At 40.0% G+C, this 27,152-nt stretch overlaps 1 protein-coding gene across 1 annotated transcript in view; it reads left to right on the top strand.

Annotated features, from left to right (window-relative positions):
- Positions 1–27,152, top strand: part of IGSF10 (immunoglobulin superfamily member 10) — a 43,226-nt gene that overhangs the window by 5,305 nt on the left and 10,769 nt on the right. The window contains exons 3-6 of the mRNA XM_071214565.1: positions 1,225–1,354; positions 4,759–5,149; positions 10,397–14,707; positions 15,177–16,071. Coding sequence (XP_071070666.1) covers positions 1,225–1,354; positions 4,759–5,149; positions 10,397–14,707; positions 15,177–16,071 — 5,727 coding nt within the window. The remainder of the gene's footprint in view (positions 1–1,224; positions 1,355–4,758; positions 5,150–10,396; positions 14,708–15,176; positions 16,072–27,152) is intronic.

Below are 27,152 nucleotides of genomic sequence, written 5' to 3'. Positions count from 1 at the left end.
TTATGCTATTATGAACTAAATATATTGTGTAAACTCATGGAGTTAGAATATAGGTTACCAGAAAATAGGAGGAGGTTAGAGAATGGAAAGCAGGGAGTTAATTTGTGCAGAATTGGTAAAAAGTTTGTTTGTAAATCTTTGGAAATGAATAGAAATGGGGAAAACACTAGCAGAGCTATTATTTGGGTATGACTGTGGTTGAAAAGGTAAGATCTAAGGTCATATATGTTACTAGAAGGAAAGCCAAAAAATGTATCATGGGGGACTGTATAATGTAGTAAAACCTCATGTAAAATACAAATATTGGTGATATTTCATATATGACTGTTTTTACAAATACAAATACAAATATACTAGAAAGAAGGAAATAGAATAGCAGCCATGTATGGCTATGGGGAAGCACAGAGAGATTGAGAGGTGATTTTTTGGTGTTTTTTTATTATTGGAATAATGAAAGTGTTCTGAAAATGATGGAAATGATGAATGCACAACTATGTGATTGTACTAGATACCACGGATTGTACACTTTGGATGGATTTATGCTTTCTCAATAGGTATCAATAAAACTGATTTGTTAAAGGAGGCTAAATAGAATTAGGTTTGGTCAGTCCTTATAAGTCCTTGTAAGACTGGTGCTCTTATAAGCAGAAATTTGGGCACATAGACACACACAGAGAGGAGAATGCCATGTGAAATTGGAGGCAAGAAAAATCCAAGTGGAGACAAAGGCAGTGATCAGGGTGATGCGCCTGCAAGCCAACGATTGCCAGCAAGCACCTGAAGCTAGAGGAGGCAAGGAGGATTCTTCCCGATAGATTTCAGAGACAGGCTGGCCTTCCCAACTCCTTGATTTTAGACTTCTTTCCTTTATATCTGTGAAAGAATACATTTCTGCTGTTTTTAGCCACCAAGTGTTTGGTAGTTTGTTATGGCAGCCCTAGGAAATTAAGGCATGCGAGAGGGTTGACAATGAGAAGGAATGTGACACATTCTGGAAATGTGGGTGGGGTGATTGTAACTGAGGCTGCAAGGATTGGGTAGAGAAAGGACCTTCTGTGGCATCTGATGCATTTCAATAATAGTCCAGGCAAAGAGAGATGGATTATCTCCTTGGAGCAGCAGTAAAACAAGAGAGGCATTGTGTGTGTATGTGTACATTTGCTTTGTCATTTAAACTTTCAATGACAGGCTAAACTTATGCCTACAATGAAATTTTTATTTCAGGTACAACAGCTTGGCTAGACTAACAGAAACAGATTTCTCTGGCCTGAAGAAGTTGGAGTTACTAATGCTGCACAGCAATGGCATTCACACAATCCCTGATAAGACTTTCTCAGATTTGAGAGCCTTGCAGGTGAGACCAGGACTGGAGGTGGGTGGGTGGTAGTTTAAAGAGGTGAGGTGGGACCTTTGAGATGTACCTCCAAAAGCCTCCCATGCTTATAGAATCCAAAAATAAACATCCTGCAAACTAGAGGTAGACATCAGGGGAAGACATCAAAGAGCTATTTTTTAATGCAGCTTTATGTGGAAATTAGAAGAATAAGAAAATCCTGAGGGAAATTTTCTTATACTTCAGGCTAATAGAAAATTCAGTACTCAAGGATTACTAATCCTTTAAATTCTAATACCGAAAGGCTTCTTCAGATCATGGTCATCTGGGAATTGTATGTGGTTCCTTAAAATTGCTATTTAGACAGAAGCTAACTTTCTATAATTTAATATGCTATTCTTATTTTCAATTTTTTTGCTCATTTATTCCCTGTCTTGGTCAAAAAAAAAATTTTTAAAGGTTATGGAGAATTACAAGAATGCATCAAATATTGCAAGAATTCTCAGATAGGAAGCTGAGAAATTAAAAGGTAAAAATACATACATGTAGGGATAAAAATAAGAGGCTTACAAAAAATGCATATGTAGAGACATTTATGTTGGCTTTGGTTAGGCTTTCTTTTTAAAAGATTTATTTATTTATTCCCCTTCTTCCCCTCCCCCCCGTTGTCTGTTCTCTGTGTCTATTTGCTGCATCTTCTTTGTCTGCAGCACGGGAATCTGTGTTTCTTTTTGTTGCGTCACCTTGTGTCAGCTCTCCGTGTGTGCGGCACCATTCCTGGGCAAGCTGAACTTTCTTTCGCGCTGGGCGGCACTCCTTGCGCGTGGGGCACACTCCTTGCACGTGGGGCTCCCCTACACGGGGGACACCCCTGCATGGCAGGGTACTCCTTGCGCGCATCAGCCCTGCGCATGGGCCAGCTGCACACGGGTCAAGGAGGCCTGGTGTTTGAAGCGCGGACCTCCCATGTGGTAGACGGACACCCTAACCACTGGGCCAAGTCCACCGCCTGGTTAGGCTTTAAGTTTTCTAGAAGCTAACTCCAAGGGGGAAATAGCAGCTATACAATTTAAGAATCTATTAAATGAATTTTCAGGAAAAACACATCCATATCTGATTTTCAGTCAGAAAGAAATGTCTCCCAACACTCCATGTAAAATAGAAACTGTGATAAATTAAATCAATAATACCCTTTAAAAAGATACAGTGCCAGTGTTCAAGAACATTTTGACCTCATACCAGAACGGTGGATAGGAGGTACATGGGGCGGGGAGCAATAGAATTCAGCCTAAGTGTAAGATCTTTTGATCTGGCTTGATGGACTCTGGAATATTTGCCTTTGGAAGAGTAGATGGATCTTATTTCCTTAATGGAATTCTCCACACATTTATTCTCTTGGTCAGGAGATATGGAGACCACTGAGTTTGAGACTAGACTCGCACATAATATTTGGGGCAAAGCTCTTCTAGGATGCCAATTTTTCTTTACTTAATTATTTAATTATTTACTTAATTATAATTTTTCTTTACTTAATTATTATGGAACTTGGCATTCCAGAAAAGCGTTGACAATAGAGCTGACAGCTTAAGCCAAATCAGGAAACTATGATGAGAAATCATTTTTTAAACTAGCACTACTTTTTCTTTTCTTTGGTGAAAGGGTATGTTTAGTTAGTTGCTGGAGAGGGAATTGGAGAATACCCAACCACTATTTTAGATACTCATTTATTTTAATTTCCATTTATAATCAATTAGAAGTATATTAGTTGTAATAGCCTAGAATTGAAAACAACCAAAATGTCCACCAACTGATGGATAAACAAAATGAATATTTGTCAATAAAAAGGAATGAGGTACTGTTTTACTTTGCCAAAGGGCTGCCAATGCAAAGTATCAGAAATGGATTGGTTTTTATAAAGCGGATTTAATTGGATAAAAGCTTGAGTTCCAAAGTTGTGAAAAGTCCAAATCGAGACACCATAAGAAGGTGCTTTCTTGCCAAAGTCAGCTGCTATGTGTCAAAGCAAGATGTTTGACAGTCTCTGTTGAGGTTGAGCTCAGCTGAGGGCAACCCGGCAAAGGGCTTGTGTCTTTCCCAGCATCTTCTGTTTGTCTCAGCTGCTCTGCGTTCTTCTTGAGTTCAGCTGCACCTCTTCTTGGGCATATGGCTCTTCTGTACCTGGGCCTCAGTTCTTTGAGCTTCTCAGGGGCTTCTCCCCTCTTGGGCTTCATGCTTAAGCGATCCTCTAGTCCTCTCTCAGGTGACAGGGTACAAAATGGTGGCTTCCTGTGTCTGTGTCACTCTCTGTGTCTTCGTTTTTATCAGAACCAGCAAGAGGGGAAAGATTGACCATGAATCATGCCCCACTGACCTAATCCAATGAAAGCCCTAAAGAGATCTTATCAAAGGACCCTCAACCGAATTTAATGCAATCAAAGCATATCAAACTCATAGGAATAGATTAGTTTAAAAGCATAAGCTTTCTCTTTTTGAGATTCTTAAAATAATCTCAAACTGCCACAAGTACCAATAAATGCTCCAGCATGGATGGCTTTTGAAAAGCATGCTGAATGAAAGAAGGCAGACACAAGGCCATGTACTATTACTCCATCTACGTGAAGTGTCCAGAGTGTGCAAATCCTTAGAAACAGAAAGTAGAATAGTGGCTGAATAGAACTGGGGGTGGGGGCGGGGGGGAGAGGTGGATAACTGCTAATGGTTGTCAGTTTTTATTTTGGAACAATGTTTTCTAAAGTTAGATAGTGATGATGGTTACACAACTCTGTGAATATACTAAAACCTACTGAACTATATACTTTAAAAAGGTGAATTTTATGGCATATAAATTATATCTCAATAAGGTTGTTATGAATGTTAAAAATATATAATTTATAAACATTCAGTCTCAAGAAATTTTAAAATCACTTGAAATATCAAGATGCCTTAAACTTTTATTAGGGGAATTTTCAACCATATACAAAAGTAGAGAGAAGAATAATGAACCCCAATGTATCATCATGCAATTTCAATAGTTATCAACACACGACATAACTTGTTTCATCTGTACCCCTACCCACTACTTTTCTACTCCACTGGATTGTTGTGAAAGAAATCCAAGATATCATGTTTCAACTCTAAGTACTTTAATATATACTTCAAAGTTAATCTTTTTAAAACAACCACATTACCATTATTATATCTTTAAAATGTGATAATTCCTTAATATCATCAAATGTTCATGAGTGCTGTAATTTCCCTAATATTTTCACACTGAATTTGCAACTGATTTGTTTGAATTAGGATCCAAACAGGGTACCCTCACTGCATGGGTTTAATCACAACATATATGTTTTGTTATTGATATACTTTTCCCTTTTGTGACAGTTCTCTTAACAAAACAAATGTGTTCCTCTTTGCATTCTTAGGTCTTAAAAATGAGCTACAACAAAGTCCGAAAACTTCAGAAGGATACATTTTATGGCCTCAGGAGCTTGACACGGTTGCATATGGACCACAACAATATTGAGTTTATAAACCCAGAGGTTTTCAGTGGACTCACCTTTCTCCGACTGGTACACTTGGAAGGAAATCAGCTCACTAAGCTCCATCCAGATACATTTGTCTCTTTGCGCTACCTCCAGATATTTAAAACATCGTTCATTAAGTTTCTGTACTTGTCTGATAACTTCCTGACCTCCCTTCCTCAAGAGATAGTCTCCTATATGCCTGACTTGGAGAGCCTTTATCTTCATGGGAACCCCTGGACCTGTGATTGCCATTTAACATGGCTGGCTGAGTGGATACAGAAGAAGCCAGGTACCTATCCTGTTTAATTCCTTGTCCTAATTAAGTAGAGGAAACCTGCGAGGAGGTGTTTTATCAGTAAAAGGAGAGGCCAGGGTACTTTAGCTGGAGGGAAAATCAATAATTCAGTGTTTCAGTGATAATAAATTCTCTTAATTTACTAATGATGTAACTTCATTGTTGTTGGATCAACTATCCTGGCTTTTGGCAAAATTGGGAAATAAGAAATGTAAGTGTATGTTATTCTTCACTACTTAACATGAACCATAAAAACTCAAGTGTGTATTATTCTTCACTACTTAATATGAACCATAAAAACTTCCCCTCTTCTCATCCTCTTTTGAGTCATTTTAATCAATACATATTTTCTAGTTGTTCTATCCTAGGCCCTGTGCCAGGTGCTGGGAATACCAAGAGTTCCATCAAAGTTGGGGACCCTAAGGTCCCTGCATTTGTGGCGCTTACAGTCTTGTGAGAGAAATGGGCAAACACCTGATTACATTTCACTTACATAACAATTTCAGTTAAGTTCTTAAGATAATGACTGAGTGCGAGGCAGGACCTGCAGTTGACTCTTTGAAGAGCTTTGGCTTGCAGTGAGGGAGACAGGGTGGCAGCCAGATGGACATATGGACTTACACAGAACTCTTGGAGCATGAGGGGAATTTGAGCATGTTCAAGGTGAGAAGAGATGGTTAAGAGGAGAATTTGAAATACGGCAGGAGGAGGGGAAAATCAGTTGAGCAAGTCCCCTGAGAAGGTTGAAGGATAAGAGATCCAGCCCTAGTTGGAAGGATTTTCCTTTGAGAGTGGAAGGGGAAAGGGAGGAATAATGGGCAACACAGAGGCAGGTGAGTTCCTAGATCTGGTGGAGGGAGACCCAGGGAGCTCTCATCAGATGGCTTTTTAAAATCTCTATGAAGGTAGAGAAGATGTCTGAGGAGAGTACTAGGAAGGGGTCAAGTTCAGAAGGTTGAGATAAGCAAGAAAGGTTTGAAGTTGCTGCTGCAAAACATACAGATATAACTAAATAGGTATAGATGATATAGATGTATGTGTGGGGGCCTGTCAGTCAGTCAAATAGTAGTCAAAAATACTCACTGAACATTGTAAGGTACAAAGCAAAATGTCAGAAACTTGGGGCAATAGTGCCTTTGCTTTCAAGGAGTAGAGAGTCTTTTAGGCAAATATAAGGCTATGAATGAAAAAACATCAAAATAAGTTCTATAGGAGCTCCAGAGTCAATATATATTGTTTCTGACTTGATTGAAAAGGAGAACTGAGCTGGAGCATAAGAGATGCATAGAAAAGAAAAGGAGAAAGGAATGAGAGAGAGCAGGGAGGTGACATGTACTAAGTTTGGCTCAGCGCTGTGCTAGATGCTTTTATTTAATCTTCTCAATGATCCCCAATTTACAGGGGAAGAAACAGGTTTAGAAAAGTTGGGTACCTCTGGCTGGTTGTTTAAGATTCTTTATGGTTCAGTTTTCTTACCTATAACATGGAAATGATAATAATTGGAAAGGATAATTAAGATAATACAAAGTGCTCAGCACAACGTGTGATGCAAAGTAAGCACACAATAAATGAGAGGTATCATCCCTATTTTCATCACCATTCCAGATCACACAGCTAGTACGTAGTGAAGCAGAAACTGAGAAGCCCAAACCAATTTCTAGACATAGTTGGGATAGAGAAACTGCTTTGTACATATGGTAGTGGTAAGAAAGCAGCAGGTGTAGGAAAGTGCAAGGAGAGGACAATAAACAGCCCGGTTTTTCAGGTGTAGCACCACGGTAGATGGGCAAGGGGTTCGGAACCCACCGGTGGGGCGCACTGAGTGCCTGGCTAAACTGGTTGAAAGGGCATTTTTACAGTGAAAGATTTTGAACATAGAGTTTCACCATGAGACGCCTTTTCGGGATGGCCAGTCTGGGAGCCGTGGACAGGGCAGACTGGAGTGGGGAGAAATGGGAGCCCAACCAGGAAGTACTCGTGGTGGTGCTTGTCTGGGGCGAGGACAGACAGAGCTGTGAGGTGGCCACACCTGAACTAAAAGGCAGTAGAGGGGAATGGGGGTTCTCAATACGTGCAAATGCCAAAGCGAGCGAAAGGCAAATGAGGAAGGATTTTCACAGTGCCTGGATTATAGGGGATAAGAAGGGAGAGGGTGATGTGCAAATAAAGGCAGCTTATTTGAGAAATAGAGCAGTGGGAGAAGACCTAAGAGAATCCATCTGAAGGGAGATGTGCATACCCAGAGAGAGAAGGGACCTGCAAGGTGCGGGACCTAGTTACCACTATGCTGATTACATTTTCTGACCATATTAGCCTGCTAATATATATTGCCAGCAGCTAACATTTCATCGAGTGAAATATGCCATGCAGTTGTTTTATGTACAAAAGGATTTAGGAAGCTTATCAGAGTCTAGGAGCCAACTAACGATGGCTCACAGGCCACATCCAGCTCTCTGCCTGGTTTGGGAAAGGTTTTTTCATTTTTATTTTTGCAACACAGCCAGACCCATTTCTTTCTGTATTGTCTATATCTCCTGTTGTGCTACAACGGCAGAGTTAGTAGTCGATTCTGAGACCTTATGGTCTGAAAGTTTAAAATTTTTACTCTCTGGCCTATTATGTAAAATGCTTGCTGAGCGCTGGCCTTCAGGAATAAAGCCCAAGTTCCTAGTCATGCATGCCAGGTCCCTTGGTCTGTCCTTGTCTCTCCTCAGCCTCAGCCCATCCTCTCCAACCTCAGCCTCTCTCCCATCCGGGGCACACAGGCCATTTTTGCTCTAATAACTTTGACTTCCTGACACTCCACACCGGCTCGTCGACCTGTTTCACCATCTCAAACCTGCCCCTTCCCCTGCCTGCGGCACTTCCTGTCCTCTTCTGATGAGCTCCCAGCCAGCAAGCTGTGCAGCACTGCCCCCTTCTAGAAGGCTGGCTCCCTGCCACCTGCCCTAACCCCATGGGAATTAGTAATTTCATCCCTTCTGTAGTTTGCCAACTTCCATTCTTGAGTGGGCAACATTTTATTATATTTATTAGTATTACTTATCTTTTGGCTTTTCTATGTCTATTTTTCTACCCGTAGGCCTTAGAATATGCCTGAACCTAGGTATTCAATTATTTGTTAAACCAAGCTTTTAACAATTAGATTAGACACCTATGTCTTAATAATGGCTCCAAATTATATGTGTGTCTGTGTGGTTAAATATATATATAATTTATATATATATGGTTAAATAGACAAATCCATTAGGGCTAAGATATTTCGGTCATATCTAAGCAATCAGGAGTTCTCCTTTTTGACTGAAATGCCTCAATGATAATTTTATAAGACACACAAATCAGTCACATCAGCCTCTTATGCTTTGAAATTTTTTCATCTGTTTGGAGGGAGGTGACAGCGTCTCAAGCCTTCAGTTGCCTGGCTTGGTGCCTGACAGGCAGTCCTTTTCCACATTCTCTGTAATGAAATATAACAGCTTCAGCTACTTGTGGTATCTCGCATTCTGAGATCGAATGAAGCTCTTGGTGATGTTTTGCTATAAAATATGCAATTGTTGCCATTTCTCTGACAGATATTTATTTCAGAATATTAAATGGATATCCTGTTGCTTTGTTTCCCTACTGTTTATACATACCTAATAACGTCTTTTAATACTGAATCCTAGTGTAATCTTAATAAAGACATTTTCAGTGGCAAACAGTATTTCTAGTACCAACAATGCTTGTAACTCTATTGAAGAGAAAACAATATAAATAGCTCTGGCAACATAGATGCATGTACAAGCCGTGATAGCTACATCAAGACTGCTACTGTAAAACTTTTCCAGTTATAAAGTCCATCCTGACTTCTATGTTTAAATGTGGAAAAATTTGGTCTTAATCAGGTACTCTCCAAAATATTTTATAGGTTCTAATTTAATCCTCAGAAATAATCCCATGATGCCAGTAATATTGTAGTAATATTGTTGCCGCGTTTCACAGGTGAGAACTGATATTCAGATAGGTTAAGTAACTTGCCCAAGATGACATAGCTACTAGGCGATGGAGGAGAAATGTGAAGTCTGGCAGACTGCCCATAGACCATATGCTTACCCACTGTTAAACCGTTATATTACCCTTCAAACATAGACTTTGTTAGTTTATATCTAACCTCTCTCAACAAATATTTAATTTGTAAATCTCATTAATTCAGTCATTGACACCTGTTATGTATTTTGAATTGTACAAGTCATACAGGGACATCAAAGTCCCTACCTTAGAAGAATTCTCAGACGTATACAGAGAAAATTTAGAAAGCAGTCTTTCAATGGTATGAAGAAAGTCCTCTGGGAACATAATGGTCAGAGCAATTGTTCTGCTGTTGGAATCAGGGAAGGCTTCACAAAAGTGGTGACATTTGACCTAGGCTGGAAGACATGGACAAGGTTTTGAGAAATGAAGTTGAGCTACTCCTCTCTCCTAACACGTCAAATCTTGGTTGTCTCTTTTGTGCAAGTGATATTTCTTAAGTCCAGTTTAGGCTATTTCATGAAAATATATTTTCTGTTCAACTCTAGGCCTCCAAACACTCTAGTCCTTCCCATTGGAATGCTTCCTTCTACTGTCCCCCTCTGCCTCTTTCTTCCCTCCCTCCTTCCCACCGCCTCCCTCCTGCAGACCAGTCCTGAGTGCCCCTTGACCAGGGCTGGGGACATACAGATGAACAAGCAGGTGTGGTTCCTGTTCTTTATGGAGCTGAAATTCTTGTGGGAGGACAGACAAGACAAATAATTCCAGTAATGAGTGATGCGGGTTAGGATAGGAGAAGTGAGAGGTATCAGGAGACCATGAAGCTGGGAGCCCACCCTGAGGAGGTGCTGTGTAAGCTGGGTCCTAAAGGATGGGCCTGTAGTTAGGCGATGGTGGGAAAGGGCGTGGCAGAGAGCAGCATGGAGGGACAACTCATTCAACTAATATTTACCGAGTACCAAATATATATTAAGCACCTTCTGGGCATGGGAAATAGAGCAGTGAAAAAGACAGAAAAAAATCCTTGTTCCTGGGGAGATTACATTGTGCAAGTTATATAGATAGTATATTTTTTAGAAATCAGTTCAAAGACAAAAAATGTAAAACAGTTTCTATTGAACACTAAGATTTCCAAATTGTTGCTTCAAATTCTAGCAAAAGCTATTTCTTCAAAATGTTCCAAACCCTATAGAAGTCACAACCAGTAATAATTCAATTGTGATTTCTCCCCAGAGGTAATAAAATGTAAAAAAGACAGAAGTTCCTCCATGCCTCAGCAGTGTCCACTTTGCATGAACCCAAGGACATCCAAAGGCAAGCCTTTAGCCATGGTGCCAGCTGCAGCTTTCCTGTGCACCAAGCCAACCATTGACCCATCCCTGAAAGTGAAGAGCCTGACTGTTCTGGAAGACAGTGATTCTGCCTCAATCTCTCCCCAAGATTTTATGGCACCCTTTGGTTCCCTCACTTTGAATTTGACAGATCAGTCTGGAAACAAAGCTAACATGGTCTGCAATATACAGAGGCCCTCAAGGACATCATTCATTGCATTCACTGAAAAAAATGACTACATCATGCTAAATACATCATTTTCCACATTTCTGGTGTGTAATATAGATGACAGTCACATTCAGCCAGTGTGGCAAATTCTGGCTTTGTACAGTGATTCTCCTCTGTTCCTACAAAGGAGCCACTTGCTCAATGAAACATCACAATTTTGTTACAAATATAAACAGGTAGCTCCTGAACCTGAAGACATTTTTACCAAGGTACAGGCTGATCTCAGAGCAGATCCTTCCTGGTTAATGCAGGACCAGATTTCCTTGCAGCTGAATAGAACTGCCACCACACTCAGGACATTGCAGATCCAGTACTCAAGTGATGCTCGAGTCACTTTATCAAGGACAGAGATGAGGCCAATGAAATACAAGTGGTCCATGATTACAAGGGATAACAATACTAAGTTGGAATGCACTGTTTTGGTTGGTGGGACAATTGTGTTGGACTGCCCAGGCCAAGGAGACCCCACCCCTCATCTAGAGTGGCTTCTAGCTGATGGGAGGAAAGTGCAAGCCCCTTATGTTAGTGAAGATGGACGAATTCTAATAGACAAAAGTGGAAAACTGGAGCTCCAGATGGCTGATAGTTTTGACACGGGCATGTACCACTGCATAAGCACCAATTACGATGATGCAGACATTCTCACCTATAGGATTACTGTGGTAGAGCCCTATGTAGACACCTATAATGAAAATGGGGCTCCTCACACAGTTTTCATTGGTGAAACACTGGACCTTCCATGCTACTCTGATGGTGTTCCCGATGCCTCTGTTAGCTGGATCCTTCCAGGAAATACTGTGCTCTATCAGTCCTCAAGAGACAAGCAAATTCTTAGCAATGGCACCTTAAAATTATTACAGGTCTCCCCAAAAGACCAGGGTCATTATCGTTGTATAGCAGCCAACCCATCAGGGGTCGATATTTTAATTTTCCAAGTTTCAGTTAAAGTACAAGGCCAAAGTCCAGTGGAGCATGATGGAGAAACATATGGCTCTGGACTTGATGAACCCAATCCCTTTGCTCACCCTAAGGAACCACAAGCTGTGCAACTCCCTACATCTGCTCTGAAGGTGGGTAAGGTAGGAAAAGAAGTTTCAAGCACAAGTAAAAAGCACAAGAATAGGGAGTTCATGCACCGACACCACGGAGACACAACAAACAGATATTTTAGGGAGCGTAGGAGGCAGTTCCCTCCCTCAGCACGGAAAATTGACCCACAGCACTGGGCAGCACTTTTGGAGAAAGCTAAAAAGAATGCTGCACCAAAGAAACAAGGAAATGCCATTGTAAGACCAACTCTACCAGTCACCCAACTCCCAAAACTACCTGGTGAAGAAGAAGAATCTTCAGGTATGCACCTTTCACATGAGGAATTTAACATCCTGGCCATGCTGAATGTTCCAGGAGTGACAGTGACTGCTGGTTCCAGAACAGTATCTAATAGTCCTGTGACAACTTTAACTTCTGGCACTGAAGTCTTCCCAGTTGTGAGTCCACAAATAGAACCACCTGAAAAATATATAGATTTCAATTTATCAACTTCTTTTAAAACTACAGACATGCCAATGAATATAAATCCAACCACATCAAGCAACATGCAAGGCACAAACAATCAAATTTCATCTACTGTCTTCCCTCTACAATCTGGAGCAACCGAACTTCAGAATGCTGACCAGATAGGGAGAAAAGAGCATTTCCAACGTGCTCTCCCAATAACATTGAGGCCCATGATCAAAGATAGCAATATCAAAATGCTTAGCACTAACAACAAAGCTGATAGATTCTTAGGGTCAGTAAATACTATGAATCATACATCTGTACCAGCAGTGAGTGAAACTAGAAGCAATCACTTTTATTCTCACGCTACTCAAAAGTTTAGCAAGTCCAAGCTTTCTTCAGTTCCACACACTACTGCTCATTCTCAGTTACATGTTCCTAGAAATAATACAGCTAACATCCCACTCTCCAGACGCTTTGAGAGAAGGAGGAAAATTTGGAGCAGGGGGCGCATTATTGGTCCATATAGAACTCCAATCCTCCGACGGCATAGATATGGCTTTGTGAGACCAAGATTCAGAGATTCATCTGCAGAAAGCACTACTACATTTTCTGCCACAGAACTCAATGTGATGTGCCCATCCTGTTCTCCCAGAGGGTTGCTTGCCGCTTCTATAGGAACATTGTCTTTTCCAAGTTCTTCCTCTGCAATCCTCCCTAAAGCTGACATTTCCAGAATTATGTCAGAAGAGTCTACAACTGTACTCCAGAATCCATTATTACTATTTGAGAACAAACCAAATGTAGGTCTTGAGAAAACAACACCTACAATAAAATACGTAAGTGCTGAAAGTACCCTAGCGACTTCAGCTGGGACAGTCATGTCTCATGCCCCAACATCCATATATGTGGAAAAATCTCATTTAACGGATGTGTCTAGCACCACTGAAACTAAAAGAGATGTAATGATGACATCACCACTCTCAGGTTCCATTACCAAGCCATCTACACCTAGTACCATAGCCATGACAAGATTTTCAAGAAGAAAAATTCCCTGGCATCAGATCTTTGTAAATAGCCATTTCCTTAAAGAAAGAATAAAGAATCTGCATAAATCTGTTTCACAAAAAAGCACATCCACTGTGCTTTCTAAAATATCTCCCACTTTACCCATGGGTAAAATTTCCCCTTTCCATTCCACAACACTCTCGGCAAGAGTGATGCAAATTCCATCTGTAACATTGGCAACAACTCAACACACTGCTACTGAAAGGCACAATCCTAGAAGTCTCCCAGTGATAAAAGAGCTGACCTCAAGCCTTTATGCTACACATGCTAGTGTCACAAGCAAAGAATCAAGTACAATGAGCTTCCAATCAATGCAAACAGCCATATTGACAGCACCTCCTACTGCTTCTGCATCTATAATTATCAATAAACTCCAAGCAGCAATACCTGGAACACACAAAATGCAAAGACAAAAGGAATCCCAGAAGAGCAGGAGTCACCCAAGTATCACTCCAAGTCAGAGTTTGGGCTTTACTACATCCACTACTCCAACAGCTCCTGTGATAACATCAGTCAATACTTCATTCAAACACAATGTCTTTGCTTTCACTCATTCTTCCCTAGAAAACACAAGAAGAATTTCAAGCACAATTGGTCTCCATTCACAAACTCTTAATGTGACGGATATAATTGAAGAAACACTTCAAGAGAGTACTCAGACTTTGAAGAACACAACTCCTGAAATAACTTTGTCCAGCAAACCACACAAGACTTCCACCACTAGGCAAACAATCATTAGACATTCAACTGTGCCACCATTCCTGAGCAGTGGTGCCACTCAACTACCGATTCCCAGTTCCCCTCTCTTTAGTCAAAGTGCAGTTACTGACAACGTGGCAACTCCCGTTTTCAGAACGATGACAAATACAAGAGTCGAAGTGCAGGAGTCTTCGAGGCACAATGCTAATCCACACCAATTAGCAGAGTTTACAGCACCTCCCACAGCTCACTCAAAGGCCAAGTTCACCATTGGAACCACTCATTTCATCTATTCTGATGTGTTACCTTCTATTCCTATGCCAGCACTAACAGTTAAGCCCCAGAGTTCTAAATTGAATCCCTCTCCCTGGCCAGAAAACCAATTTTGGCACAAATCATACCCAGAAATTGTTATAAAAGGCAAAAAAACAGTGAGTATTTTGCCTACTCCAGATTTGCCAGAGGACACCACTCATGCTTTAAAATGGGATAAACAGAGGAATACAAAGAAGAGTGACTTTGATAAGACCTCAGTTCAAAAAAAACCCACTTCTAAACTCCTTCCTTTTGACTCTTTGTCTTGGAATATATTTGAAAAGCCCAGAATAGTGGGAAGAAAAGCTGCAAGTGTCACTGTTCTGGCTAATTCAGATGCCTTTCTTCCCTGTGAGGCCGTGGGAAACCCTCTGCCCACCATCCATTGGACCAGGGTCTCATCAGGTATTTAAAAGTTTCTTTTCACTTAGTCTTCTTTAGCCAAAAATAAGGAACAGATTGTGTAATGTTTCAGGATTACACAACAAAAGAGTCAAAACCAGTTTTAAGTTTCTTCAAGATAGAGACACTGTTGTCATCCTCATTTGATATTTGCATTTTGTTTTTGCTCACCAGGTTTTAAATTGTATATTAAGTAAGAACATTTTTTGAAATATTCCAAAAGCAGACACAAATATGATTTGAAAAGAAGAAAATGATGATTGTGTTGACCCTCTAACTTTTAAATTAAAAGTACATGAGTAAGTACTTCCAAGAATAGTTTTAGTAATCAGAGGATGAGGTGTCCTAATTTTAAGTATATTTTTCCTCAGTAGCCTATCACATGGCAGCTTTCCTCTTTATCCACTTGAACAATTTATGTATTTTTTTGTAAACTTTGACCTATGGCTATAAATTTCTTTCTTCTTATCAGGACTTGATTTGTCTAAAAGGAAAGAGAATAGCAGGTTCCACGTGCTCTCCAATGGCACCCTGTTCATCCAGATGGTGGATATTCAGGACCGTGGACAGTACCTGTGCTCAGCATCCAATCCATTGGGCACAGACCACCTTCATGTCATTTTGTCCGTGGTTTCTTATCCCCCCAGAATCCTGGAGAGACGTAAAGAGCTCACAGTTCATTCTGGAAGCACGGTGGAGTTGAAATGCAGAGCTGAAGGTAGGCCCAGCCCTACGATTTCCTGGATTCTCGCAAACCAAACAGTGGTCTCCGATTCATCTGAGGGAAATAGGCAGGCTCTGGTGAAATCTGACGGAACATTGGTCATCCACAATCTCAGCATTTATGACCGAGGCTTTTACAAATGCATGGCCAGCAACCCGACTGGCCAGGATTCTCTGCTGGTTAAAATACAAGTCATCGCAGCTCCGCCTGTTATTCTAGAGCAAAAGAGGCAAGTCATTGTAGGGACTTGGGGTGGAAGTTTGAAACTGCCTTGTACTGCAAAAGGAACTCCCCAGCCCAGTGTTCACTGGGTCCTTCCTGATGGCAGTGAAGTGAAACCATTACAGTTCATCAATTCCAAGTTGTTCTTATTTTCAAATGGGACTCTTTATATAAGAAACATGGCGTCTTCAGACAGGGGCACTTATGAATGCCTTGCTACCAGTTCCACCGGCTCAGAGAGAAGAGTAGTAATGCTTATGGTAGAGCAAGAGACCGTTCCCAGGATAGAATTTGCATCCCAAAAATGGTCCGAGGTGAATTTTGGAGACAAATTACTACTGAACTGCTCAGCCACTGGGGAACCCAAACCCAAAATAATCTGGAGGTTACCATCCAAGGCTGTCATCGACCAGTGGCACAGGTAAACCCTTACCTTTGTGTTGGAATTATCTGCTTTATCTATTTAGTTGTACAAATTCTGAAATGGAAAAAGCAATATGGAGAGGCTAGCAACAGTTTCAGAGGGCCCATTGACTCTGCCTGCACCAAAAGTCAACTCTCTCTAGAGACGCAATCCTTCTGAAATCATCTGGAATATGAAAACCAAGTTATTTAAATACTTAGCTCTAAGGGCCAACTTCTTATTGAGTTTGAGTAGTTAAAAGTAGGATAAAAATCTCATTTGCCTTCATCCTTATGACAGTTTTAAAATGGTAACTGTGTAGATATATTTATACTGTCGCTATCCAAAAATAAAGGTTAGGGTATTTTTATGATGCAATCAGGACTCTGGGTAGACACACTTCATTACTTCATTCTCCAGAGTCTCCTATTAAACATTTAAACTCTAGTACAATCAAGGCATAACTTCTTTTTTCCTAAAGTATACAAAGCCCTTTATAAAAGTCACATTAAGACTCTCACAGGCTACATGTGTGCATCATCAACATCCTGATGTCAGCCATACACACACACAGAGTCTATCTCATACGCCCTGTTATGGGATTATGAATATTCATTTTATGGCTGGGTTTCTGCATAGATTTAATCCTAACTTTTAAAAGCAATAATTATAGATTATATTATTAATTTTTGGTTGTTTGCGTGACTTTATGCAGTGATCTTCCATGATATGCCAGAAAAACAGGGGACCAGTGTTTCCATTTTATTTATTAATTGAAAATATCCAAGCAATAAAAATGATACATAATAAATATGAATTTATACTCACACTAAAAGTTGAAGACTATTTTCTAGTGCCAGAAAAATGAATTATTAAATGTAGTTAATGAAGTCAACTTTCAATCTTTAATTCAAAAGTAAATGCTAATTTTCAAATTTCTCATCATCAAAATGACTCATTGAATTGAAATTATTTTTAGATTTAAAATTTTTTAAATGCATAGTTTTGAAATGTGAACTTCAGAAATCACATGTTTATGTTTGTTATCCACAATACATATGCCCTCTTAGGGCATCCAGAGTTTGCAATGCTTTATTTGTCAGTTATTGTGTTTAATTTCACAATATCAGCATACCTCGCTTTTTTGCCTTCAAGAACTGTATGCATGTTACTAATGTTGAATGCCAGTTATATTTTCTGAAATTAATACTTTGAAAATAAGTCCCATAGCTCATAGGCATGATTCTCAGTTACCCAGAAACTGCTCAATATTCTGTGTAATTCTGAATACAAATTTCACTAGCCATACAGAAACCAGGCAAAAAGTATTGACGGTATCACCCTTGTGATGGGAGGAATGGATAAGTTCAGAAATTAGGTTGTGAAGACAAGGTCCAGTACATTCACTGGGCAGTAAGTTTATTTTAGAAAATGTGTATCTTTGATTAGGAGTTAGGAAAAAATATAAGGGAATGTCTTAAAAAGTTAATCCAAATGAAGTCTGGAAAATGTTCTAAAACCTGTTCGTATGTCAGAATAAATCTTGACCAGGTATTCTAGCAAAATCCTTCAGGGTTAAACAGTAAAGAAATTAGAAGCCATTTTCATATTTTGTTTTGGAAAAATACATATGATACATAGAACGATTGTTTGTGTTGTGGAAGAGGCAGCAGAGAGTATACAATCACAGATGCTATGGTGAGCCCCCTGGAGGCACAGGTATTCTATTCCTTAGTTGATAATGATAGGAATCTATCATTGGTTCAGTTCAGTGCTAGCTGAACTCTTCTGTTATTTTGCTACTAACCTACTCAAAAAGGCAAGAATATTTTTTATCTGCTTTCACTATTTCAACTGAAAGACAAAAAGGTCCTTACTGTTCCCTCTTCTTAGTTTTAGAAGTTTGCATTTATTTTAGATTCTAAAAATGAGAAAACTTTCATCACAGCTATGCTGTTCCAAGTCTAACCGCCCCCCCCCCCCCTGCCCCAACACACACATACACACTGCTCGAATATATGAAATGCTTTCACTTTTCTTAAAGGCTGTTTGTCATCTGAGCCCAAAAGACTTTTCTTAATTTTAGTCAAGTGAGATGCATAACAAATAACCTCCATCTCCATACTTCTTATATGTTTGCTGGAGAATAAAATTTGACTTGAGGCTAGTTAACTTAGCAGTTGCACTGTGAAAGATCATCCACGCTTTTCTCTCCAGTATCCCCTCCTTACTTAAAATTTTTTATAGCCAAAAAATTATAAGCGCACACACACATAGATTCTTACCTCTGAGTATATTTGATCTTATTTTTAGCACTCTGATTTCCACTGGTCTTTCTTTTCAGTAATTCCAGCTCACCAATAAAGTCTGCCATCTGGTGGTTAAATACGGTAAGGGCAGGCTGTGTCTGGAGAAAGTGTTTTTCCACATTTAGTTCAACCTAATACAGAGACCACACAGGGTGATTTTACAGTGGCAGGTAAAGGGCAAATGCTGCATCAAGCTTCTAATCTGTCTTCTATTGGTACCCTCTCCCATTTTAACAAAGTAGAACTTATTTTCTAAAGAATACTTCAATAATTGTTTTCTTGCTTTTTTTTTCACTTTTTTTCAATTAGAAAAGTTGTGGGTTTACAGAATAATCATGCATAGAATACAGGATTCCTACTTACCACCCTATTATTAGCACCTTGCATTGGTGTGGAACATTTGTTACAATTAATGAAAGCACATTTTTATAATTGTACTATTAACTAGAGTCCATAGTTTAACCTAGGGTTCACTATTTGTGTTGTGCACATCCAGGGATTTTTTTCCAATTTTTGTTCTAGTACCATATATAAAACTTAACATTTCTCCTTTTAGCTACATTCAGATATATATTCCAGTGCTGTTAATGATATTCACTATGTTGTGCTACCACCACCACCATCCATTACCAAAATATTTCCATTATTCCAAATAGAAAATCTGTACATTTTAAGCCTTAACTCCCTATTTCCTATCTGCACTTCATCCCCTGGTAACCTATATTCAAGATTCTGACTCTGTTAGTTTGTTTATTCTAATTATTTCATCTCAGTGAGACCATACCTTATTTGTCCTTTTGTGTTTGGCTTATTTCATTCAACATGATGTCTTCAAGATATTCATGTTGTTGCATGTATCAGAACTTCATTCCTTTTTTGGTTGAATAATATTCCATTTATGTATTTACCATATTTTGTTTATCCATTGGTTGATGGACATTTGAGTTGCTTCCCTTTTTTGGCAATTATGAACATGACTGCTGTGAACATCAGCAAATATCTGTTTGAGTCCCTGTTTTCAATTCATTTGAGTATATACCTACTGGTGGGTTTGCCAGATCATATGGTAATTCTATACTTAACTTTCTGAGGAACTACCAAACTGTCTTCCACGACAGCTGCACCATTTTACATTTCCACCAGCCATGAACGAGTGTTCCTATTTCTCCACTTTTTCTCAAAGACTTATAATTTTCCATTTTTTGGTAATAGCCATTCTATTGGTTATGAATGGTACCTCATTGTGGTTTTTTCTGCTTCCCTGATGTCCAATGATATGCATATTTACATGTTCTTTTGGGTCAGTTGTACCTCCTCTTTGGAGAAATGTCTATTCAAGTCTTCTCTATTAGTTGAGTTAAAGGGTTTCTTTATATATTCTCGATATTAAACCCTTATCAGATACATGTTTTCCAAATATTTTCTCCTTTACATTGTCTTTTTACTTTCATGATAAAGTCCTTTGAGGCACAAAAGTTCTTAATTTTGATGAGGTCCATTTCTCTATATATTTTTTTGTTGCTTGTGCTTTGGGTGTAAATTCTAGAAATTCATTGCCTACCACCAGGTCCTGAAGATGATTCCCTATGTTTTCTTCTAGAAGTTTGATAGTCCTGGCTATTGTATTTAGGTTTTTGATCCATTTTGAATTTATTTTTTTGTATATGGCATGAGGTAGGGATCCACCTCCATTCTTTTGCAAAAAAGAGATGCAGTATATCCAGCACCATTTGTTGAGAAGCTATTCTTTCACAATTGAGTGGTCTTTTCCCCCTTGCGAAAAATTAATTGACCATAAATGTGAGGGTTGGTTTCTGAGTTCTCAATTTGATTCCATTGGTCAGTATGTCTGCCTTATGCCAGTACCATACTGTTTTGATTACTGTAACTTTTTTTTTTTTTTAAAGATTTATTTTTATTTATTTATTTCCCCTCCCCTCCCCTGGTTGTCTGTTTTCTGTGTCTTTTTGCTGCGTCTTGTTTCTTGTTTCTTTGTCCGCTTCTGTTGTCGGCAGCGGCACGGGAAGTGTGGGCGGCGCCATTCCTGGGCAGGCTGCTCCCTCCTTCGCGCTGGGCGGCTCTCCTTATGGGTGCACTCCTTGCGCGTGGGGCTCCCCTACGCGGGGGACACCCTGCGTGGCGCGGCACTCCTTGCGCGCATCAGCACTGCGCATGGGCCAGCTTCACACGGGTCAAGGAGGCCCGGGGCTTGAACCGCGGGCCTCCCATGTGGTAGACGGACGCCCTAACCACTGGGCCAAAGTCCGTTTTCCAGTGTGACTTTTTAATATGTTTTGAGATTGGGAAATATGGTTCCTCCAAAGTCTTTCTTCTTTTTCAAGATGGCTTTGGCTATTTGGGGCCCTTCCAAGTAAATGTGATGATTGGCTTTTCTATTTCTTCAAAGAAGGTTGTTGGAATTTTGATTGGGGTTGCACTGAATCTGTAAATCACTTTGGGTAGAACTGACATCTTCACACTATGTAGTCTTCTAATCTATGAACACAGAATGTCCTTCATTAATTTAAATCTTTTTTGATATCTTTTAGCAATGTTTTATAGGTTTCTGTGTATATCCTTTACATTCTTGGTTAGTTATTCCTAGATATTTGGTTCTTTAAGTTGCTATTGTAAATGGAATTATTTTCTTCACTTCTTCTAATATTCACTAGTAGTGCAAAGAAATAACACTGATTTTTGGGTGTTAGCCATGCACCCTGCCACTTTTCTGAATTCATTTATTAGTTCCAGGATATTGTGAATTTTTCAGAAATTTCTGTATGTAGGATCATGCCATCTGCCAAGAGGAAAAGTTTTACTTTTACTTCTTCCTTTCCAATTTCGATGCCTATTTCTTTTTCTTGCCTAATTGTTCTGGAATATTGAATAACAATGATTACAGTAGGTATCCTTGTCTTGTTCCTGATCTTAAAGAGAAAGCTTTCAGTCTTTCACCATTGAGTATGATGTTAATTAGTTATGGGTTTTTCATATATGCCATTTATCATGTTAAAGAATTTTCTTTCTATTTCAAGTTTTCTAAGTGTTTTTATCAAGAAGCAGTGCTAGGGAGATGGGCATGATGGAGGCAGAATAAGGAGCTCCAAGAGACAGCTCATTCCACAGAGCAGTTAGCAATCACCCAGAGCTATCTAGGGCACCTGTTTGGGGGTCCCAGGAGACCAGAAGAGCATCCTGCAACATCCTTGAAAAAATGGAAGGAGGAGAAATCTCATCTGCAGTGAAGTAGCATGAGTAGAGCATTCCATGCCACAGAGGTCAGTATTCATCCTCCACTGGTGGCCGAAGCCACGTCAGAAGCTATTCTGGGGAAGCAGACTTGGCCCAGTGGTTAGGGCGTCCGTCTACCACATGGGAGGTCTGCGGTTCAAACCCCGGGCCTCCTTGACCCATGTGGAGCTGGCCCATGTGCAGAGCTGATGCGTGCAGGGAATGCCCTGCCACGCAGGGGTGTCCCCCGTGTAGGGGAGCTCCACGTGCAAGGGGTGCACCCCGTAAGGAGAGCTGCCCAGTGCGAAAGAAAGTGCAGCCTGCCTAAGAATGGCGCCACCCACACAGAGAGCCGACACAACAAGATGACGCAACAAAAAGAGACACAGATTCCTGCACCGCTGACAGCAACAGAAGTGGACAAAGAAACAAGATGCAACAAATAGAGACAGAGAACAGATAACCGGGGGGGGGGGGCGCGGAGAGAAATAAATAAGTAAATCTTTTTTTTTAAAAAAAAAAGCTATTCTATGGCTGGAGTTAGAAGATCCATTTCCAAAAAATGGGAAAGGAAGAGATGTTTAGCTGCTAATTTCAGCTACTGATTAGTAAATTTGGCTAGCTAAAATATAATCCTAAACACAACTAAAGTTTGAACCTATCCAAGTTGGAAAGTAGCCACCATTTTAACTCTGTCCTTGGCATGAGGGGAAGCAGGGCTGATTGAAACAGTGACAATAGGTACTGGCTTCTTTCCAATCAGATCAGACTGCAGCCTTAACCTAGGCTTCAGCCCCACCTCAGGCAGGGAAGAAGCTGGCAGACCTGCACAGACCTCTCCAGGTAACTGCAGGTGCTTTGGGCTCACACAGACTGAATAGTCAAGACAACTGTAGCTCCATCCCTGCCCCCAACCAGGATAGGAGGAGAGCTTTTCAGCCTTTCTGGGCAATGGCAGGTACTTTCAGCCTGCACAGAATGGACTGTTGGGCACCTGTGGATCCACCCCACTATCCTAATAGGACAGGAGGGAACTGATGTTTCCTCAGCCTCTCCAGGTAATGGCAGGTGCTTGGGCCTACAGGGACTGAACTGTTGGACATCACACTAAAGCCCAGAAAGGACAGTACTCCCTCAGCCTCTCAGAACAATGAAAGGCACATTCACCCCACATGGATTAGACAATCCATGTGGCAATCCAAGGGTCCATACCTTTCCACACCAAGGGAGGATGGGGGCTGGTACTACATCAGTCTACCTGGCAAACTGTGGCCATTTTGGACCCACATGGTATAGATTGTTGCCCACACTTACAGTTCTATCCCAGCCCCAGACAGAGGAGGAAGGGGTGTGAAGCTCCATTAGTCTCTCCAGGCAACTACAGATGGTCTTGACCAGCATGACTTGGGTTATTACACATGGCTATGGCTCTGTCCCTACCCCTGGCAGAGGACAAAGGTGGGAGAATCTTCATTGGGCAACTTAGGCAGCTTCAGTCTCCACAGTGTACAGTATCAACTACATCCTCAGCTCCTACTACACCAACAGCCAAGGAAGAAAGGGGAAGAAAACCCTAAACTGAAGAGAGAAACTGCACCCAGAATAAATACATCTAGTAAGCTAGATGCCAAGATACTAATAAAAAACTAAAATCCATACCAAGAAATGGGAAAATAAGGCCCAGTCAAAGGAATAAGATAAGCCTCCAGATGACATAAAGGAGTTGAGCCAATTAATCATGGAGAATCAAACAAATCTCCTTAATAAATCAATGAGATGACTAAAGAGATTAAGGATATCAAGAAGACATTCAGTGAGCACAAAGAATTTGAAACATACATAGAAAAATAGCAGATTTTATGGAAACGAAGTGTGCAATAAGTGAACTTAAAAATACACTGGACACATATAACAGATTTGAGGAGTCAGAAGAAAGGATCAGTGAACTGGAAGACATGGCCTCCAAAAGTGGACATATAATAGAACAGATGAAAATGGAAAAAATTGAACAGGGTCTCAGAATTAAATGACAGCAAGAGACATGCAAACATATGTGTCATGGGTGTCCCAGAAGGAGAAGAGAAAGGAAAGGGAGCAGAAAGAATATTTGAAGAAATAATGGTAGAAAATTTCCTACCCCTACTGAGGACATGGATAACCTTGTCCAAGAAGCACAACATGCTACCAAATAAATCCAAATAGACCAAATCCAAGCCACATACTAATCAGAATGTCAAATGCCAAAGACAAAGAGAGAATTCTGAGAGCAGCAAGAGAAAATCAATGTATAACATACAAGGGATACCCAATAAGATTGAGGGCTGATTTTTCATCAGAAACCATGGAAGCAAGAAGGCAGTGTATGATATATTTAAGATACTACAAGAGAAAACTACCAGCCAAGAATCTTATATTTGGCAAGATTGTCTTTCAAAAATGAGGGCAAGTTAAGAATACTCATAGATAAACAGTGTGGTGGGAAACTGGCTTACCTGTTCCTTATTATAAATGTTATACCTGGTCTATTGTAGATGTTGCAGTTGTTAGATGTTGCAGTTGTTCCTATTATTTTAGATGATGTTGCAGTTCTAATAGCAAATAGCTGCACGGGAGTTTCCAATAAATATGAGGTGGAAACTAGGGTCAAGACTCTCAGTTCCAGAAGCTGTGAGTCTCCTGGTTCCATCTTGATCTCCTCTCTTGTGTCTCTCTCTCTGTCCCCTTATTTCATAAAGTTCTGCGTTGTCTTCATTTTGAGTCAACCTATTGTGAGCTGATTGCAGCAACTGGCACCCAACAGGGGCATGAAGGGAAGAGGGATTGCCTCAAGCAAAACTAATGTTGGTGTAACATTTACAATAAGGAACAGGTAAGCCAGTTTCCCACAACAAAACAGAAACTGAGTTTATAACCAAAGTTTGTAAGCTTTGCAGGAAATACTAAAGGAGATGCTACAACCTGAAAAGAAAATACAGGAGAGAGAGGCTTGGAAGAGAGTCTAGAAATGAAGATTATATCAGCAAAAGAAACAAAGTCTCTGAAGAGTGGTGAAAATAAAATATGATAGATAAAACCCAAAAGTCAAAATGGGTGAAATAAGAACTGCCTTTACAGTAATAACATTGGATGTTAATGTAGTAAACTCTCTAATCAAAAGACACATACATGTCTACATAAAATAACATGACTTTAAAATGCTGTTTGACCTAAAGTAAGGGGGAAATGGAAAGGAGAAATGAGTTTATATGGCTACGAGTTTCTAAAAAAGAGTCTGGAGGCTGGCAGAAGGATTGCCCTCATGCACAACTGAGCAGAGTCAGAGAAATAGATAAAGCAGATACAACCCCCAGATATTGGTTCCTTTGAGGGCTAAAGAGACCCATGGGAGTTATGGTCATGGCCGATGGGGTTAACTACCAGGGCAGATGGCCCCTCTTTGGAAATGGTGTTTATGTGTGATGAATCTGGACTCAGATGGGATCTCCCTTCATAAGACTTTCATGCTAATGTGCTGGAGGTGCAGTTAATGTTGGGGTTTAAGATATATTTAGGGGATTTGAATCTCTGGACTGACAATGTGATAGCCAGGTCCTGAGCCTCAACAGACTCCAGCACCTACAATCTGATCTATTGGACTTACCACACTCAGCTAAGATGGAGTTGAAGAAGGACAACCACCACACCATGGAGCCTAGAGTGATTACAACTGAAAATGGGAGGATTGCATCCAGCATCCAGGTGGAATCTGAGCCTCCTCTTGACATAGAGGTGCAATGGACACAACCAATCCAATGTCCACATAGAAGAGGTGGCATTGGATTGGGAAAAGTGGACATGGTGGATGATGGGTATGGGGAAAGGCAGGAAGAGATGAGAGGTGGAGGCGTCTTTGGGACATGGAGCTGCCCTGGATGGTGCTTCAGAGGTAATCACCGGACATTGTAAATCCTCACAGGGCCCACTGGATGGAATGGAGGAGAGTATGGGCCATGATGTGGACCATTGACTATGAGGTGCAGAGGTACCCGGAGATGTACTTACCAAATCCAATGGATGTGTCATGATGATGGGAACGAGTGTTGTTGGGGGGGGGAGAGGGGGGGTAGGGGGTGGGGCTGAATGGGACCTCACATATATATTTTTAATGTAATATTATTACAAAGTCAATAAAAATAAATAAATCTAGAAAAAAAAAAAGACACATACAGGTGGAACGGATAAGAAAATATGAGCCATCTATATGTTGTCTACAAAGCACTCACCTTAGATCAAGGACACCAATAGACTGAAAGTGAAAGGCTGGAAAAAGATATTCCACACAGGCAGTAACAAAAAAAAAAAAAAGAAAAACCAAAAACCTGGAGTAGCTATACTTACGTCAGATGAAATAGACTTTAAAAGCAAAACTCTTATTAGAGACAATGGAGGTCATTATATTTCAATAAAGAGGCCAATTCACCCAGAAAAATAACAATCATAAATGTATACACAACTACCCAGGATGCGCCTAGATACATGAGGCAAACACTGGCAAAACTGAAGGGAGAAATAGATGTCTCTACAATAGTAGTTGGAGATTTCAATACATTTCTCTCACCATTGGATAGAACATCTGGGCAGAGGGTAAATAAAGGAATAGAGAGCTTAAATAGCATGATAAATGCACTAAACCTAATAGATATTTACAGAACATTGCACCCAAAAATAGGAGAATATACATTCTTATCAAGTGCTCATGGATCCTTCTAAAGATAGACCATATGTTGGGTCACAAAGCAGATCCCAATAAATTCAACAAGATCAAAATTATATAAAGCATTTTCTCTGATCATAGTGGAATAAAGTTGGAAATTAACAAGAGGTCAAAAAAGGAAAATTCACAAATATATGGAGATTAAACAACACACTCTTAAATAATCAAAAAAGAAATTGTGAGAAAAATCAATAAATACCTTGAGATGAATGAAAATGAAAACAACATATCAGAACCTATGGGATGAAATGAAGGCAGTGCTGAGAGGGAAATTTGTAGCTCTCAATGCTTACATTAAAAAAGAAGGAAGCTAAAATCAGTAACCAAACTACACAGCTGGAGGAATTATAAAAAGAACAGCACACTATTCCCAAAGCAAGTAAAGGGAATGAAATAACAAAGATCAGAGCAGAAATAAATGAAACTGAGAACCAAAAAGCAAATAGAATTAACAAAATGAAAGCTGCTTTTTTGAGATTAACAAAATTCACAAAGCCTTAGCTAGATTGACAAAGAAAAAGAGAAGATGCAAATAAATGAAATAAAAATGAAAATAGGGACATTACTACTGACCCCACAGAAATAAGAGAGATCATAAGAGGATATTATGAACAACTGTATGCCAACAAACTAGAAATGTAGAAAAAATGGAAAAATTCCTAGGAATGTACAAACAACCTACACTGACCTTAGAAGATCTAGAAGACCTCAGCAATCCAATCACAAGTAAAGAGATTAAAGCAGTCATTAACTCCCCAAAATGAAAAGCCCAGGATCAGATGGTCTCACAGTTGACTTCTACCAGG

Source organism: Dasypus novemcinctus, chromosome 4 (genome assembly GCF_030445035.2).
Source record: "Dasypus novemcinctus isolate mDasNov1 chromosome 4, mDasNov1.1.hap2, whole genome shotgun sequence".
Classification (NCBI taxonomy): Eukaryota; Metazoa; Chordata; class Mammalia; order Cingulata; family Dasypodidae; genus Dasypus; species Dasypus novemcinctus.
The sequence above is the reverse complement of the archived record's forward strand: the minus strand, read 5'-3'. Positions and strand labels throughout refer to the sequence as shown.